The following is an 18,905-nucleotide window of genomic DNA, read 5'->3' on the forward strand; positions in this document are numbered from 1 at the left end:
GGGTTCGGTTTGCAATTTCTCCCCAAAATTTCACTTAGGCCCAGTTCACACTAACGCCTTTTCGTTTGAAAATGCATACCTTTGGAAGCGTTAGGGCCTTCCCGGCCACACTAATACGCCTACCGCAGTTCAATGAAAACGCTTCGATCTTAAAACGCTTTTGTAAGTGGATCAAACAAAAACTGAATACATATCGTATTTGTGTCGACGATCAAAAACGGTCAAAAACTCATTAAAATGAAAACGATGACTGAAAATATCGCAGACGCATGTATTTGAGGAAGCGCATATAGTTCAACTTACGTCACAACGTGCAATTTTATCGTTTTTGAACGTTTTAGTTTGGATCAGTCGAAAACACATGAAAACGGTAGTGTGGACGCGAATCGATCGATGCGTTTTCGATGACATCAACAAAACTGAGCACATTTTTTTTGAAAACGAGTTAGTGTGGCATCAGTACAATGGCTAGGAAGTGGGACACCGCGCTTGCAAACGCAAAAGTCGCACTAGGCCAGGACGTGGATCCGAATATTTGCACCGCTCTGTTTCTTTCAGAGTGTTAAATCTTGACTGTGTATAATTGGTCATAATTAGGTGCAGACGCTTCTCATTCGCCCTCTGATATTTTGACACCGTTAGAAGCCCGTCAAACCCGTTTTCTGGTCAAAATTACAAAACTTCTCAAATAAGCCAAGCACGGCGCTAGCTTCTCGGTCCCCGGCGTCAAATTGTATCTTGCGAAGTCCGGGCATACGCAAGAAAATACTGTCCTAGTCCAGTCTTTGTTTTTCCCTTCTTCGTCTGTGCATTTATTACGTTCAGTGCGTTATACTATATAAGGCTTCATGTCGGTGAGAAACCGCGAGGATCGTGGATTGAGGCCATGACAGGAGTCTAGTGGAAAGATATCTTCAACGTAATATTATGGTGAAAGTTGCATGTTTTGTTCCGTTCGTCAGGCCTGACTGACTGACTGATCATGAACTGAGCTTAAATCGCGTTTATTTAGGGTATCTAACTTGTAGAAGTTGTAAGTGGATATGGTTTTGTTATTGTTGTTGTTGCTATTATGACTTATTTCCCATTCAGTGACATCTGATGATCAGTGTACTCATAATCTTCTCACAACCGCAGAACTCACACAGGACCACTATTATATAATACGGATTAAGTCAATCTAAAAATCATTTTGCCGGGATATATATGACGAGCGGACTAAGAGCTTCCCCTCGTAATTAAAAAAAGTATGACGAATATTATTTCGACAAATTCCCAGGAGCCTATCTTGTAATTTTGACAATAGAGTTAATGTGGTGGTCGACTGTGCCAAACGCTTTCTTAAGGTCAAGAAAAACAACAGCGTTAACATTACCTATATCACTATTACAGGCCCAACTATCGGTTGTCTCCAATAAGGATGTAACTGTTGAATGAAGCGCACAAAATCCAGATTGGTGTTTAGACAAAATATTATAATCCGATATAAAATGGCAAAGAATTGATTGTAGATAATCTTTCAAATACTTTGGTAATTATAGAGATAACTGAAATTGGACGCGATAATTGTCTTTAGTATATACTAAAACAGTGGATAGTGTTTTTCGCGCGCTCTGATTGGCTACTCAGTCAGTGAATATCCTGCACTATTCACTGATTCACCTCCAGTTCCTCCGAGCGAGCGACGCCACACTCGCGTAGGTTGCCAGCAAAATGCTTTCCCGGTTTGCTGCCGTAACAAACTAAGAAATTTCACAACTAATCAAGCAAGCTATTTCCGAAATACATGAAGAAGGTGACGAAGTTCAGTTTGGAAGTTTTAACAAGTAAAGCTTTTTGTCTTTTTGACTCGAATTTATCGATAAAACAGGTGAAAAAGTTTTTTGTTTACAGATGCAAATTAACCTTAAGTCTTGTGTTACTTTATTTAGTTGACTTGTTCATAAATAAGCTTAAAACTAAATTTAGTAATCTTTTTTACAGAATTATTTTAAATACAAAAAGAATTCACAACTCCTTTTGAAGAAACTTCCCCGCAAGAGCTTAACAAACGCCTTCAAAAGTTTTATTTGTCACTAAGAAAAAGCGACGACCGCGGCCGTTCGGTCATCACGCGCCAAAATTGTAATCGTTGGCAACAGTAAATGAGTTAAAAATCATCATTTTTGTGCTCAATTATCTCACTGTTTTAGTATATACTAAAACAATTATTCACCTCAGTGTCGAAGCGACCTCCGGTAAATATCCAATACTAGCCACCTCCACTTTGGTGAATAATTGTTATATATCGCTTCTTTCGCCTTCCTTAAATAGATGAGTAACCCTCCTGGATTTCTAGGAAATATACCATTAGCTAAGGAACTATTAAATACAATTGAAATATGAAGTGCAATTAAATCAGCGCAATCAAGGATAAGCCGACTAGATATTCCATAGAGACCAGTTTAAGAGAAAACACCTGATTGCTATCAGTGAAGAAAAACTGGAATCTTTCGCTAAAGGCCAGAGATATATTCCTGAAAACTGGAGCCATTGTTGAAAGGTAGTTCGTTTGCCAGCTTGGAGCCAGTTGACAAAAAGTGATCATTGAAGGCGTTTGACAAACCGGACGAATTAGTTGTTGAAACTCCAAATGAGACTTACCTCCCTAACAGCAGGCCTACCCGTTTTGCGAGAAGTAAACTCATTGATCACCTGCGACGTTTTACTCGAGTGGCCGTCAGATTAGCTAAATTTGTTTTTGTAAAATAATTATTTGGCCTGTCGTATGATCGCAAAATTGGCTTTGTCACTCTTTCTTCATAGAACTCGCACTCTTATTTGTAAACTACAAATGGAAATCAAATGAGTTAAAAAAAACTTACATTTCTGTTCTAGTGAATCTGCTGCGGAGCAGGGTGAAATGGAAGTTGTTCTATGATGCAAAAACGATGTTTCTGTCGGCGCTTTCTCAGTAAATTTCACAATGCCTTATTTGAGGTGGTTTGTCTCGCATTTCACTGTTGGTGTCATGCGTTTGTTATTATCCTCTCGCGTTTCAGTGTTGATTATTAATGACATAATAACAACCGCGTGACACAACCAGGCACAACAGTGAAATGCGAGACAAACCACACAAAACAAGACGATATGAGAGCGTACACTTCGGGCGTCGTGGTTGTGGAATTAATCATGAATGCGGAGGAATAGTAAGAAATGATATTTTCCGGATATCCTTCCATAAAAATACCCTAGCTTTTCTCCTTTTGCGTAAAAGACGTCTTAACTTCTTCGCCGAAAGTCTGCTAGGTGCATGACCGCGTGGCTGCAACTCAATTCGATTATAATTCCTGTCATAAATAAATTGCGTACGACGCGATCTCAGTTTCACTTTCTTTATTTCCTCAACAACAACACTCTCCTTTTAATGTAAAGTTAACTGCACACCTTCTCCAGCAACGTAACTAACATCAGTACACTCCCTTACAAACTTGTTGAAAATGCACAATGTCCACACCGAGGATAATTCATGTACAACATCGCAACATAATTATTACATGAAAAACAATAGCACACAACACAAAATCAAGTCTAAAACACCTACTTTTCCAAACAAAACTAAAGGAAAAACAATGATAATGATGCCTATAACAACGGTTACGAAACTACGGTCACTGCGGGCGCTTTCCTACCCCTTGAATTCCCATACTTTGAAAAAGTTGCTAATTTAATGTATGATGTAAAGTCGAGTTCTGTTCCAATTAATGTATATCGAATTTGTCGTCTAAAGTCTCCAGCGTTAAATCTTATATAGTACACGCTCGTCAACATCTGAGCATTTTGACACAAAACAATTTGCACTTAATATTCAAGGAAAGGCCTTTTCCAACTAATGTTAAAAGCTTACCCAAAAACTCTTTTAAAAAATCTATTAAAGAAAAACTATTCAAAATTCTAGAATCTGAAGACTCCTAAGTATGTTGAAGTTGAATTGCCAATTAATAAAATGAAAAATTAGTTCTAGTTATTTTGTATAGCTTTCCTCTTGATATATTGTTCATATTATTCATATATATGTTCCTCTTCGGAAGTATGTTGAAATTCATGTAATATAATGATCAGGTTGTTGCTTCCCTCTTCGCATATTACATTTTGCTTAACTTGTTTTTGTTTGTTTGTTTGTTTCTTAATACTTAATAATATGAAGTCTAGCGTACATTTAATGTATATCTATATAAGAAAGTTATCTCTGTACAGTCTGGCTTGCGGCGCCTGATTAGCCCTTGGCTATCTGCAAGCCCGCCTATTATTGTTATTGTTAATTGCTTTTCATTTTGCCGACCCAAACATTCAGAAACCAGTGGAATTATTAAGAGAAAATGGAACGACATTGTTTAATTGTAACAAAGTTTCTAGTCGAATCGAAGGGATCCATTTGCGTTTCGACCGCAATTTTGATTACTGTTTAGCAAATTAAAGTAGGACTGGAAACAAGAAGTGTTTGAAATGGAACAGCAATTTTCGGTCGGACTGGACCGACCGGTCAAGGAGGACCATCTTTCGAGGTGGACAGCTTCGATCGGAAAATTTCCACGCGAACCGAAGCGTTCCATTTATTTCTTGAGCGAAATTTTGAAACATTTTGGCATAATGGAAAGCAACCTAGTTTTGCTTCCCCTTGTTGACAGTCAATCGCTTCGTCTACACGCACCTCTTTCGAATCACTCTTGCTGCAGCCAGTTGTTGAAATCTCTTCACTCTCAAACTTTATACACATTTCTGTCCCCAAAATTTTGTCCGAGTAACTTTTGTAACCTTGACTTTCTAAAAACTGATTTCGTCTGTTTAAGAATATTGTCTTTGACTGTCTCAATAATTTTCTCTCATTAATTAACCTTGACTTCGCACACCAGCCCATTCCGAAAACGCCTTACAATTTGTATACCTTATACTAAATTATTATTAATATCAACGAACACAAAAGAGCGACTAACAACTAACCATTGAAATTCTCTTTCAATTACAATTTTGTAATATTTCAAGTTATACTACTTATAATAGTTTCATTATGAAAATTCTTATACTGTACATTTCTTTCACTCCCCTCCCCCCCTTTTTTTATGAGAGCTTACATGTGACATTTTCCTTTACTTAATTCTAATCTTGTATTTTATCCAATATCTCGGACTTTATTTTAAAGTATTATACAATATTTTAAAATTATTTCAGAATTTTTGTAACTCTGCAGATGTCGCTATAGTTACTAGAGAAACTACTGAATCAATTCTCTGCACATTCAATAGGGAGTTCAATAGGAAGTTTTACATGTAACATAAACAAACCATTTTTGAGCTACGCACGTCAACCGGAACCAAGAGACTATAAAGGGGACAGAGAGGGCATCCCCCATATACACCCTACTCCATAGGTAATTCGTCTCGAGTTATTTTTAGAATCGGGATAAAGTTACCTCGCGCGAGGCGTGGATGTTTCGTGGAGGTTTCGCATGACCAAACGCCATGCAAAACATGTCGGGCGAGAGGCAATGAAAGCGTAAAAAGATCGAGAGCATTCCTGAATATTGAAGCGAAATGAGTCGGCGCTCACCTGGGAAAAAGGAATCGCTGGACTCTTTGACAACCCGTGAAATCAGTTTAACTCGAAGTTTTCGTAACCTCAGTGCTTTAATAAAATGAGAAATTTCGCCGGTCTATTGAAACCGGTCGTTTGTACAATTTAGGGAGTTTAAGATCCAACGACGCGGACGACAACTAGAACGTCAAAAAAACAATAGGTTTAATTAGCAAAACAACAACTTCGCACGTGCAACACACTTTTTTGTTCATTTCTTTCCCGTTTTGGACGACTATGACGTGAAAATGCCTAATTTCGCGTTTTATTGGCCGTTTTTATGCTAGAGACGTTAAAGTCGTCTAAGACGTTAAAGTCGTCTTAAGACGACTTTAACGTCTAGTATAAAAACGGTAAATAAGGCAGGCGACTTTAACGTCTGACGACTTTAACGTCTTCTGCTAAGTGCGTCCGAACGACGCAGTTAACAGACGACTTTAACGTCTCAGACGTTAAAGTCGTCTGGTATAAAGACGGGACGTCGTAAACTAGGAAGTTTGCTAGCTTGAAGTTCGTTTTTGGCGCCGCTTTAACTCGTGTCCAGTGTCTTCCGAGAGTAGAGCCTAGTCCTTTTTTCAGAAAAATCTACTTTTTTAAATAAGGTCGTCTACTTTTGTGCGTCCCGTTTTTACACTAGACGACTTTAACGTCTCAGACGTTAAATGCGTCTAGACGACTTTAACGTCTCTAGCATAAAAACGGCCATTGAGGACGTAAATAAGCAACGACGAAATTTTATTTCTCTTTCTGAGCTTGAACATGGTCCCTTGAAATTCAGCTTTAGGAGGGTTCGCCTACAATTGACAAAGTAAGTGGGTAGGAATAATCGCTATAAAGACTAAAAAAAAATAAACATCTAACCAGAAATTGCTCTCTTCAAACTGTAAATTATAAATGATCCTAGAGAATATTCAGTGTGTTAAGGATTTCCCTGCTCTACTGTTAGCTCTATATATACAAGAGAGGAAGGGCGATTCTTTTTTAATTTCGGTTTCGCTGACACAGCTTTCGCAGAAATCTCGCTGTAGTCGTTTTCGTCGACAAAAGGAATAGCAAAATCGCTCTCCGCGTCTTCCCCCATTTTGTTCTGCGTCATTTCGTGAAGGACGCGTGGCTCTCAGCGTGGGTCATCCACGCGGAACACATTCGCGCTATGTGATTGGCTTTTGTCTAATCCCCCTTGAGATCTGTGGTGTTAAAAATAACTCGAGACGAATTACCTATGGAATAGGGTGTATAAGGGGGATGCCCTCTCTGTCCCCCTTTATAGTCTCTTGCCGGAACTGAATGCTTTTCCATTGCTAAGTGTCTTTACCCTTATAAAGAAAAAACAAAACAAAACAAACAAACAAACAAACAATTTCCGCAGAATCACTTTTCAGGGATGCCAAAACTCCACTTCCGGTTTCACTCAGTTTCCTAAAAGCCCAAACTAACTAATCTTCGCACGCCGACTATTATATAAATATACCCTTGGCAAAACATTAATTTAACTTACCGTTCCCCGGGCGAGCTAAAAATAATATTTCTTTCTTCCTCGGATTAACTATAAAACAACTCGAGCTGATCTCGAGAAATCTCGAACAACTTCCTCCCTCACTTCGGCAACAAACTGCAGTTCATAAGGCTAAAATGCTTGCTTCTCGCTCCTCCTGAAATATGTATTGTAGCCGAAAGAAATCTAAGTGATCTCGAGATATCTCGAACTCATTCCTGTGTGACTAGGTTAAAGACCCGAAACAAGCCGAAAAGTCACAAACTTGTGTGGCCCAACCTTATCCCGAACCTAGTGCATAACTTATCGCTATTTTTCACATTTCAAATTACCTTAGGCCTCAGTGGCGCAATCATAAGTTGAGGGATTAAAATCCCCAGCTTACGGTGTCATCTGATCCGACGGGTCACACGTGAGTCGGTTCAAACCCTGGGCAAGCCAGAAATAATAATTATTTTCTCCTCAGTGAATAAGTGAGAACTCGGAGTGATCTCGAGATATCTCGAACTAATTTCGCTCTTACTTCGTCAAATAGCCGACTAAAAAAGCAACTTTAGGACATTCCTGAACGTCGCGGATCCTTTACTTTGCCCTGCCTCGAAGTAATAATAGAGCATTGTGAAATTAAAGGACAAAGCGCAGACACAAACATCGTTTTTCCATCGTAGAACAACTTCCATTTCACTTTAATTCAAGAAGACTGATAGAAGAACAGAACAAGTGAGTTTTTATCTCTCATTTGATTTCCAGTTTACAAATAAGAGTTTGGGTTCCCTAATGCATTCGTTTAATGCATGCCCAATCGTGTGGATCATTGAATCGGACTTAACAGCTTTTATTCCCCTTTTTGGTCATATCATGATAACTCGTAGAATGACCAAACCAAGCCGTGTTCGCAGAAGACGGCTGCATATCAGCCTCGTTCTTTTTTTTTGCGTTTTCATTGACCTCGCCCGTCTCGGTCCATAAAAACAAACTGATAATTAAGAACTTGGCCAATATCCATTCACCTACTGAATACGCTTGGTTATTATTGCATGAGTATTGCGTGACCCTCAATTCATAAACATAAAAAATGAAACCGAGAATTTTCCCTTTCCCGACATGCTTTGTCAGCATATTTTCCGCAAATTTTCAGTTTGGCTTCTCTTAGACTTCAAGTAAGTATGGTAAAATCATCGTCAGCTAAAACTGATGAGAATTATGATTTACTATAACGCTACATGTACATTATTTCCTTTACGTTCTGTTTTCATTGAACTGAATTCATTTGCATAATGCTTATGATTCAGTTCTAAAATGTACGTACCAAGTCAAACAAAATAACGAATGTTCTCGAAAGCTGGTTGTGTAAAGATAAACTACGTCTTTAAACTTTTATCATGTCTTTATCATCTTTTTTCTTTTCAGGCAGCAACTTGATATTCTGAAGTCAGAAGTTTGTGGCAATCGACGACGTCGCTTGCTGTAGCATAAATCAGGATACGATAAGGTAAATGAGAGTTAGAAGCGGAAGTGTTGGAATTAAGCTAGGGATGCCGTGTCAAGACTTTTTAAGACGTTTCCGGGTGTGGATTGAAAGAACTAGCGACAATTTTCTTCTATATTTGTTTTCTGCCCTGCCTATTTTTTCATCAGCCGAGGTCTAGGCACTGCGTAGTCATTAGAGCATTCGATAGTCGAACTCAATCTCGCAGTCTGTTCCGTCCGTTGCGGGTCTGCTTTCTAGGAACCGTTCAATTTTTACGAGTTAGCGGGGGAGGGCTGGTGGGATGTGGGGGGAAAGGGTCAGTTGACAAGTGGCCTTTAATGAACTATTTTGTTAAAAGTCTGATTAATCCCCAGTGAAATACACAAAGTAGAGTTAAAAATATATTAAAACAGTTTCTTCTGCTTTTAATAACGTTTCCACCACTACAGTCTGCAATTTTAAAGCTAGGGGATTTGAATAAACCAACAAAGTTTTCTTTTTATTTAGCATATTTAGTGCTTGCACCAGAATAACCAAATATCTGCAAGCTGCTAAGGCTTATAAACTATCCTAAAGAAATAAAGTTACTGTTAATTCATTCCTTCTCACTACAAATCTTCTTCAAGCTCTTCCTTGTCGTTTGTGCTGTGGGAGTCGCTTTTGCTGTCAGGCAGAGCATACTCTTCAGCAGGATAGAGGAAGCGTTAACATTATCTCTAACGTCAGGGGTCCGTCAGGGTTGAGGTTTGTGATTATTCTGGTTCCCGTCGCGTTGTTGAAGTGGTTTGATTGCTACACGGTGCATCTCGTCTATTCAGTTATTCTGCAACTTCTTCAATGTTGACGCGCACACTCTTCAGGGATGGCCTGGGAAGGAGGAAATACAAGACATTCTCCAAGTTACGTGCCTGGCGGGTTTCCAACACTGATGCCATACACTCGCTGGACGTTGTTTGCATCTACCTTCTTCTTCCTTTCATTTGATTTTCTTCGGTTTTCTTTCTTTCTTCGCCTTCTGCTAATATTTCCTTATGTATGCACTTATATATAGTGTGGAAAGTTTTCTTGTTTTCTTCTAGCATTTGCATATCCTGTTTGACCTTCAGCAGCTTAGCCCATGTCACTGCGCTTGATCTGCTCCACATTAAAATCGTGAGAAAATTGTTCTCCTTGCTTCAAGGTAAACCCACCAGGCTGAAACAGCGTGGAATCATGTTCTTTGAAATGTTTGACCATGCCATTCAACTTGTCAAACATGTTTCTGCGCTCCATGATTACTAAGATGTTCATTCTTCTTCTATCACTGGGTTTTAAACGATATCCTGGTTTCGAAATTCACGTTCTTTTTTCGAACACCCCGATCTGCACCAAGAAAAGTAGCCTCTTTTTGATTGTAAACATCCGCATCGATGGGTTCGTTCAGTGGTGAACCTTTCCTTCAACGATTCGTCACTTTGGCCATTCCTTCGCATTTTGAAATGAGAGAGGGCCTAGGAAAGTCAGAGTCTAAGGCGAAAGAGAAAATTATGAGGATTATGTGTGCAAAGATTTGTGCGAGCCAAAATTAAAAAAAGGTTTGGGTGCTACAACTTAACAAATACCTCAAGCACTATAATATCCAAGTAGACAAGCATCCAAAGACCACCAAAAATGACAAGCTAAGGTGAAGGTGATAATCGAATAATAATGTGTTCAAAAGCATTTTCTGGGATAATTCTCTCTGTTGATTTTAGAGCTTTCAATCATGTTGAACTTGCAGACAAAAAGAATTAAAACTGAAATGCTTTTTAAGCTTTCAAATCTGAATTCAAATCTCTCACTAACCCTGGGTTATCTTAACCCAGCTTTGAACAACTCGACCCTGTGTTATTTACTCAGTGCCAAAAAGTTCTCCGAAATTCATTAATTAAAAGAGTCACAAAATAATTCCCTTCAAGGTCTCTGGAAGTCGTCAAGTTGTCACACTAAAATTCAATATGATGTGTACAAATCCACTAAGGAAGTTCTTAAAGATTTCCGTTCTAATCAACAGGTTAATCTGCAACACCACCTAGCATCTCAAGGTTTCTTTTTCTCGAATCAATAAATTAAACGCTCTGCTTGCGAAGGAACAAGTAATCAGTAAACCATTGTAGTTCTGTATCATATACGCCATAACGCGGGACAGTTTTCTTAAAAGAACGGAAAGACTGTATCAAACGCCTTTGATAAGTCAATGAAAACTGTTCCTGTTGCCTTACCACTGTCGGCCTCCTTTCTGATGAGATCAATGAAGTAAGTAACATCAAGTTCCGTTGAGCGATTCGAACGGAAACCAAACTGGTTCTCAAAAAGTAGACTATGCTGCTCCAGCCGAGCCATTAGCTGCTTATTAAGTAGGTAGAATTGAGATAGGTCTGTAATTGTCTATCTCAGCCAGAGAACCAGCTTTGTAGAGGGGGTAATCACCTTTGCCACTTTCCACTCACAAGGCACAACTCTAGTTTCAAGAGATAAATTGATAATAAATGTCAAAGGCTTAAGTCAAAAAAAGAGCAGCGTCTTTGAGCAATCCCGGGGGAAAATTATCCAGTCCAGACGTTTTTTTAGCGCTTAAGATGCTTTAGCTCTTTAGGAATTTGTCCGTAACTTGATTGAAAAGATTTCTTCAGCAGGTTTGCTCCAAACAAAGTCACGAAACAAGACAACCTTTCCAGATTTCTAGCAATGGTACTGAAATATTCACAAAAGCTGTTTGCAATGAAGCTTTTGTCAGTTGACGTTGATTCATTTCCCGGGATTCATTTATCACAAACGCCTGAACCTTGTCCAGGCACTGCCTTCTCCAAATGAATCCTGAAGGAACCGATCTGCTGCAAAAAAGATTGAGAGAAAGAGACTCGACTGAAAATGAATCTTTGCTAGATTGATAACGATGATAGCAATGAAAGACACAACAGTGGAAGTGAAAGCAGTAGCAATGAGAGAATGAAAACGATTTCATCATGTTGGAGAAAGTGACGAATCGAATGATGCCATTCTTGCCTTCATCGATGATAAAGAAGTTTCCTTCATCGATAACGAAGAAACAACATTGGGAACAGGCATAACCAGAAGATCAGAAATCGATTTTTCCTTTTTTTGCTCTTCAACAAATTCAAAGTTTATAGCAGGCTGACACATAGTACAATGTCTTGATATTGTGAAAAGCGGCGGTGCTATTATTTGTGGGGGGTACCCCAAAATAAAACATTGTTTTTTTTGGGAGGGGGGAGGGGAAGGAATGAAAAAATATTAACTGAGGGGAGGGGCATGCAACTTCTTAAGGCCCCCACCTCCCCCACCTCGTAAAAAATGAACGGTCACCTTGTGGTACTGCTTTGAGATGCCATACATCCCATTTCAAGCTAACACATGTGTCAGCAGCAAACTCACTATCTCTAATACATGTCATATCCGGAACAGATTTCTTATTTTAACGTAACACCACGTGGTCTGATACGAGAAAACAACATGTCATTTGAGCGAATCCTTGTTTCATTTAGCCCATAGAAGACGCCGCCGTACATACATAATAGGTTTAAAAGTTACAGGGCAGATTAATTTGGGCATTTTTTATAAGTTTCAGCTAATTGCTACCAATAACAAAGGAAATAGCATCAGCACAAAACTGCGGAATTGCTGGGTGACAAAACAGTTAATGAGTTCAAACATTCTATACAAAAATTTTTCAAAAATAATTTCACCGAAACTATTCGGCATATTGGGCTTAAATTTTCAGAGATAACTGAAATTGTTATGTTCTTTCAATATACAGAGAAGATATTTCATAGCTCTCTCAGAAAATGATAAGCATACGCTAATGAGGCAAAAAGGTGTGCAAGGATTCGCCTATACTCCGGTTAGAGCCTGCCAGCAAGCTTTGCAAGCATTATATGTTACACAAGCTACTAAGGTATATTGACATTGATCATTAGAACAGTAAACATCTTAGCATTTTTTTTGCCATACAGGTCTTTGAAATATTATCCAAACTGGCGGCTACATATATCGTCACAGCTTTCAAAAAATCCTCTATCAAAGACAACGGGAAAATATTCGTGGATCTCCTGATTTTAACTTCAAAGTTACACATCATTATTGTGATTTCGAGCATGGTTGGATATCAACTCTCCAGTAATGATCTAAAAAGTATACAGTCCAAGTACATTTGTAAGCAGTGTGGCTTAGTACTACGCGAACCTATGCAAACGCCATGTGCTCACTTTTACTGCAGATCCTGTTTAGAAGATCTCAAAAGGTAATTATTGTATATTTACATATCGGTATAGATAAAAGAGTTGGTAAGCACTGAAAAATAAATAAATAAATAATGAATTAATGAATACGCCAATCAGCTTTTCTCTACTTTTATCCAAAATGCTGCCTATCGAATTGAACTTATTTCTATAAGCGAGGCATCCAGTCAGTATGATGGGTTTAATGTGCACCGGTCTTAAAGCTCACCAAGGCCACTGAATGTACAAAGATAAAGACAGAAGTAGGGCCGGATTAGAGCTGGAGAAGCCGGGCCTGACCGACCGGTTCACTTGTCCGCCATTGGACAGTTCATCCGTAAATCTGATGAGACCAAAACTATGAACTTTGAACGGTCAAAATAAGGACGCTTGAAGAATTCGAATGGTTTTATTTTTGAACCGGCACCATTTTCCTGCGAAAATCGTTGGAACAGTTCTTGCAAGAAATGCACTTTTGCGTCGCCTCCTTCTTTGACCTACGCGTCAAATTATTTCTGCGCCATTAATTTTTGCAGCGGGGACGAGACTTATAAATGTAAAGATGACAGTGAAGAGTTTAACCTGTCTGAGGTAAGGTAATGAGTTGTATGTGATCAGCATGCGAGCCATCGCGTTACGCTACTATAGCCCACGGGCTACCAAGGAAACATTTACTGCAATTGTAAAAGTATGTTTTAAAGAAATAAATTTAGGTAATTTTAGCCTATCGGAAATTCATAACTAGCTGGGCCCCCACCACGGGCTACATAATTCCATACCGTAGAGAGATGTTCAATTTTGTTTTTCTGATAGGAGCCAATAGAAATAACATTGATAATGATGATGATGACGTGGTGAAGAGCGTGGTGATGTCAATTAATGCACTAGCGAAAAAAAAAATCACCTGTTGAAGTTAAGATACCTAACTGATTTTTTTGTAGGTATTTTTTGATCGCTGGGTTAGGAACGAAATCCGGGACCTAACCGTCCACTGTTTATATAAGGAACACGGTTGTGAATGGGAAGGGAAGATAACTGCTCTGGAGGTGAGTGACGGATTAAAGTTTTTGAGATGAAAATTTACCTCTTGAAAGCCAGCTTTATGTCTTTGATACCTTCCCCTTTGGTTTTGATAAGTATATGCAGCCTACGAATTCTGCCACCTCTTGTCACTCCCTCTCACAGGGGACGTTTGGCGAGAGAAACGTAAAATACTTAAATAGTAAGGTTTCTGAAAATATTAAGAGGTTGGCTAACACATGAGTAACCTGTGACAATAGTGGTGATGTCATGATGACGTTATTTATTATCAAAGAGGGTACTGGAAACATCCCCCATCTTGAATCTGCCATTTTGAATTAATCAAAAGTATTTCATTCATTACATTGAAAATCTGTATAAAAATCGCGGTAATCGTCATAGAAAATTCGGCTGTCTTTGAAACAGTTTGAAAGGATGCTTAAGAAGCGAGCAATCTGCAAGTTGTAAAAAAGGAGAGAAATGAACAGTGCTGGAAATTGAATCCAATATCTACCATTCTAATAATTTTAAAATTCATGTTTTTTTCCCAATTTAGTGACGCAGGGGTCTGAATTTCAGTAACAGTTATAATACATTTCACATATATAATAATGTTTATACTTAATTAAATTAAAGTGTAATATAAGAATCCAATGAGTAAAAATAAAAATAAAACCTTCTTTTTATATAAAAAAATATGGCTGCCAATAATCGGTTGCTATGCCGCTATGTTGACGGACACTTCACAATGAATTAAAACTTTCGTTTCCCATTTAAATTTTAAGGAAAAGTCACTTATAGTTTGTTGATCATGACGTGAATTGTTTTTTAGTTATTTAACTTTCAATATTTGGGGAACCACAAAAGCCCGCCCTCCACCACCTCCCCCGTCTCCCCGGCCCGACGACCCAGCTACTTAACAATAGTTCTGAATGATGGTTACTTTAATTCTTTCTCCATTTTTGTTTGATTAATCACTAGGAACACTCTTCCGGTTGTGATTTTGTAGAGATACCATGTTTGTTTGAAGAGTGTCAAACAAAAGTACTGAAGTTAAGATTAGCTGAACATCTGAAAAACGAATGCAGTCAACGGACTGTGCACTGTGAGCACTGCAAAGAAGAAATGCCTTTTGCTAAACTGGAGGTAATTTTGTCAAATTAATTAAATAGACAAAGGATTACGTTGTGAGTCCTCAATGAGTTATAAAGGAATGGCATCCTAAAATACAATCAGTGGTCGGGAACAGAGGAATGTGATGAGATATTTTTTATGCATGAAATGCAAAATAAACTTTCACTGATAACCGCTATTTCAACGTGGTCTACATCCGAGCAACCCAAATGTCTAGTCGGCAACCTTTGTCAGTTTAAGCGGTAGGCCAAAGTCGACTTTTCATGAGACAAACAATCTCTAATTTTGGTCGACCTAAATTAAGATCGTCTGGGTCAGACGTCGAACTTAGGACGCGTCGAACCAATCAACCGAATTAGACCATAAGGCAATTTTAGCTCAGTTTTTAATAAATTGTCTGCCAAGCAAGGCTAAGTATATATATTCACACAAATTTTTAATTTGTTAGTTTAGTTCGTCGCATGTGAAATCGACGTTTCTCCCGAAGACGATCTTCTGACGTTCTGTCCGTCTGAAGCAGACGGATAGAGCGTGTTGGACGATCCAAACTCCTTCAGATGAACTTAACTGAACCAAACGTCGAACTTTTCATGAGACGGAAGGCCAACTTAAGCTTTATAGTGTTATAGTGAATTAAGTTCATCAAAATTTCGACGTCTGACTCAGTTAAGTTCGTCTGTTGAGTTTGGATCGCCCAACACGTTCTATCCGTCTGCTTCAGACAAAAAAAACGTCTGAAGATCGTCTCCGTGACAAACGTCGATCTACTAATAAACTAATAAATGAAAATTTGTATGATATGGTATATTCAGCCTTGCTCGGAAGACAACTTATCAAAATTGCTTTTTGGTCTGATTCAGCTGATGTGTTGGACGCGTCTTAACCCGACGTATGACCCAACAGACGATCTTAACTTAATTTAGGTCGACCCAAATTTTTACAGAGTTTGGTTCGTTTCATGAAAATTTCGACGTTTGCTTAGGCCTATGACATTTCTTCGGTTGGTTAGGGTATTAAAGCTGCGATATCTCGCTCTGCTGATCATCACTCTGTCGAACTTGCAAAACTTTCTGCGAGTAAAAATGTCATGCTTTTTTTTTTGTCACCTTTTTTAATTTCCCTTGCAAAAAGTCATAAGTTAATTCACTGTTAATTCAAGTCAATGGCAACTGACCGGAACAAGATCCGTTTTAACTTATTGTTCAGGATGTAATTGTTTGTTTTTTTGTTTGTTTTTGACAGGACCATGTTGCCAACGATTGCGAATCGTTTGCCATTGACTGCACTCTGTGCGACAAGAAAGGGATTCCTCGAGGGAAACTAAAAGATCATCAGGATGCAGAATTTGGCGACTGTGAAGGCACCAAAGCAATCTGCCCATTTGGATTACTTGGCTGTGAAGCAAGAGAGGTAATGCGGGAGGATCAGACTGCGTTTAGTATTTTTTTTTTTCTTCAAAGTTTTAGTCTTTTAAGAGATTCAGTGTGAAGCATTTTTCCCAAAGTAACAACTATGCAATTGAGAGGACATTTTTTATGCCGTTTAAGACCTACAAAAATCAAGATTACTTATAAACAACAAGTCACTAAAAACTAAAACAAACAAACAAAAAGAAAAAAACTTAATGGAAACAATAGTAAAATATATAAATTAACTTTCTAACTTTTTTTTAGCGGTTAATTGTATTTCATCTCTTTGGTATTTGCCCTTTCTACCTTATTCAAACCATTAGGATCAGCTGGTGAGCACGGATTCAAGAAAGTCACTCAGTGACGGTCTGTTTCTGCAAATCTTCTAGTAAGATTTTCTTTAAAAAAAAAACTATAAAACTTTTCCGTTTGTGTGCATTCTGGCTCTTTGCAGGAGTTAAGACGAACTGAAAGGAGACGCCACGAACAAACCTTGGTATCGTATCACCTGGCACTTCTGTTTCGATTTGTACTTACCTTAAGAGACCAAGTTGGAAGCTATGTTAACGAGATAAGTCCTTTAAGAGAAGGCGTCACAGCCGTAGATCGACTGAAATCAACAGTCGGTCAGCTTCTGTCCCAAGTTACAGCGCTGGTTCGGGAAAATGGGAATATCCAAGAGGAAGTCGATGGCTTGAGAACGCAACTGGCGCAAATGGAAGAAAACCTAGTGGAGCCAGATTCTGCTGCTATTGGACCGGGTCACTCCCTGCAAGTACGGTGTCAGCAAATAAATGCTATGCTAGCTGATTTAAGGCGTCAGCTAAGCAACATGGAAGCAAAATTTGAAAACCACGAACTGCTGCTCTCCGAAGCAAATCGTTACATTGAAGAACAAAACCAAGAGATTACTAGGTTGAAGCGACAAGAGGAAATGGACAGAGAACAATTAAACCGGTTGCAGGCCAAAGTAATATCTATGGAGGAAAGTTTGAGGAGACGCGGGAATACACCACCTGAAGCGAGTGTTCAAAACTCGCCGAGAAATCAAGAACCAAATAGCTTTGATGGTACTCTTCTATGGAGGATAAATAATATTTCAGCGAAAATGTATGATTCATTTAACGAACCCGAGAAGTCCTTTTACAGCCCGCCTTTCTTCACAAGTCGTCATGGATACAAAATGTGCGCACGGATTTACTTGAATGGTGATGGAATGGGAAAGGGAACACACATTTCGCTGTTTTTCGTGCTCATGCGTGGTGAGTATGATCCGTTACTTCGCTGGCCATTCAGACAAAAGGTCACCTTTATGTTGTTGGACCAAGACAATGTGGAGCACGTGATTGACGCCTTTAGGCCGGATCCAAACAGTTCGTCCTTCCAAAGACCCAGGAGGGAGACGAACATCGCCAGTGGATGCCCCCTGTTCCTGCCGCTTGCGAACTTAAACAACCACGCTTATATCAAGGATGATGCAATGTTCATAAAAGTCATAGTTGACTGCTTTGACCTGTAAAAGTTGACTACTTATCAGCTGTTAAAATTTTGTAGTATATTACCCGGCAGTTCGTCCCAGTGTTTGGCGGCGTATACGTAATGACTAATTAAAACTTTTTAGGCCACGTTAAGTGCACTATTAACCCTAGGTCGAGGCAATACATTTACACCTCGCACATTTGTCTGTAAGGTTATTTTGAGTGCAGTGTGAGCCTACCCAATTTAACAAAGTATGATATATAGAATAGTTTCACTGTAAATGAATATGAAAACGCGTTCCTTTACATTCTTTAGCTTGCCAATATTTCTGGCTCCAAAAGGGACCCAGACTTGGCTGCATTACTTAACAACAAATATAAGGAACAGGGGCATCAGCCTATTATTTAGCTAGTATAATAATAGACACGAAAAAATTACTCAGTTCTGACTGGCTGAGAAGGGAGTGCAGTTCTCCTGTAACACGAGTGCAAATTACAAAAGGTTTCTGATTAGCTGAAAAAAAAAAAACAAAAGAAACCAACAAGAACCAATCAGAATAGAGCTGTTTTAACAACAAAATTTAGTAGGAAAATTGCCGCCTTTTTCAGCAAACAACTATTTGATTTTGCATACAAATCAATAGAACATTTTTAAAATATTCCAAAACCCGAACACAGTAAAAAGTTCGACTTTTGGGCTAAATATGTTGAAAATGTGGTGCTAAGAGAAAAATGTTGTCCACGAAATCGAGGAAAATGAGCCAGGGAAACTAAGCAAGCTACTTAAAACAGGCTTCGCTTAAGTCAAAAAAAAAAAAGAACAACAACATCGGTGACAACCGCATGCAAGCCGTGACTGCCACACTTGTCAGGCATTTAAATAAACAAAGATACAATTTTTCCATCATAACAAAAGGGATTTCAAGCCGTTGGAGGAGAAAGATGTCCGGTTGCTCTCTTTAAGTTTTTTGTCGAGCGAAGACTTCTATTATAACATGCAATGGCGTGGTTCTTCAGTTCTATCTGATCAGT

General features: G+C 38.7%; 1 protein-coding gene across 2 annotated transcripts; it reads left to right on the top strand.

Moving 5' to 3' along the window:
- The first annotated feature begins 7,802 nt into the window (after positions 1–7,802).
- On the top strand, positions 7,803–18,411 carry LOC140939180 (TNF receptor-associated factor 1-like). Of its 2 annotated transcripts, none has more exons than XM_073388747.1 (8): positions 7,803–7,825; positions 8,516–8,597; positions 12,569–12,855; positions 13,369–13,423; positions 13,774–13,878; positions 14,834–14,998; positions 16,229–16,396; positions 16,850–18,411. In XM_073388747.1, exons 3-8 carry the CDS (start codon positions 12,710–12,712, stop codon positions 17,912–17,914), a joined length of 1,704 nt encoding a protein of 567 aa, XP_073244848.1. In that variant the 5' UTR covers positions 7,803–7,825; positions 8,516–8,597; positions 12,569–12,709; the 3' UTR covers positions 17,915–18,411. The 2 variants fall into 2 exon arrangements, with proteins under 2 accessions (XP_073244848.1, XP_073244847.1); XM_073388746.1 differs by lacking the exon at positions 7,803–7,825 and adding an exon at positions 8,220–8,265.
- Positions 18,412–18,905: the final 494 nt, after the last annotated feature.

The sequence above is a fragment of the Porites lutea genome, chromosome 5, assembly GCF_958299795.1.
Source record: "Porites lutea chromosome 5, jaPorLute2.1, whole genome shotgun sequence".
Classification (NCBI taxonomy): domain Eukaryota; kingdom Metazoa; phylum Cnidaria; class Anthozoa; order Scleractinia; family Poritidae; genus Porites; species Porites lutea.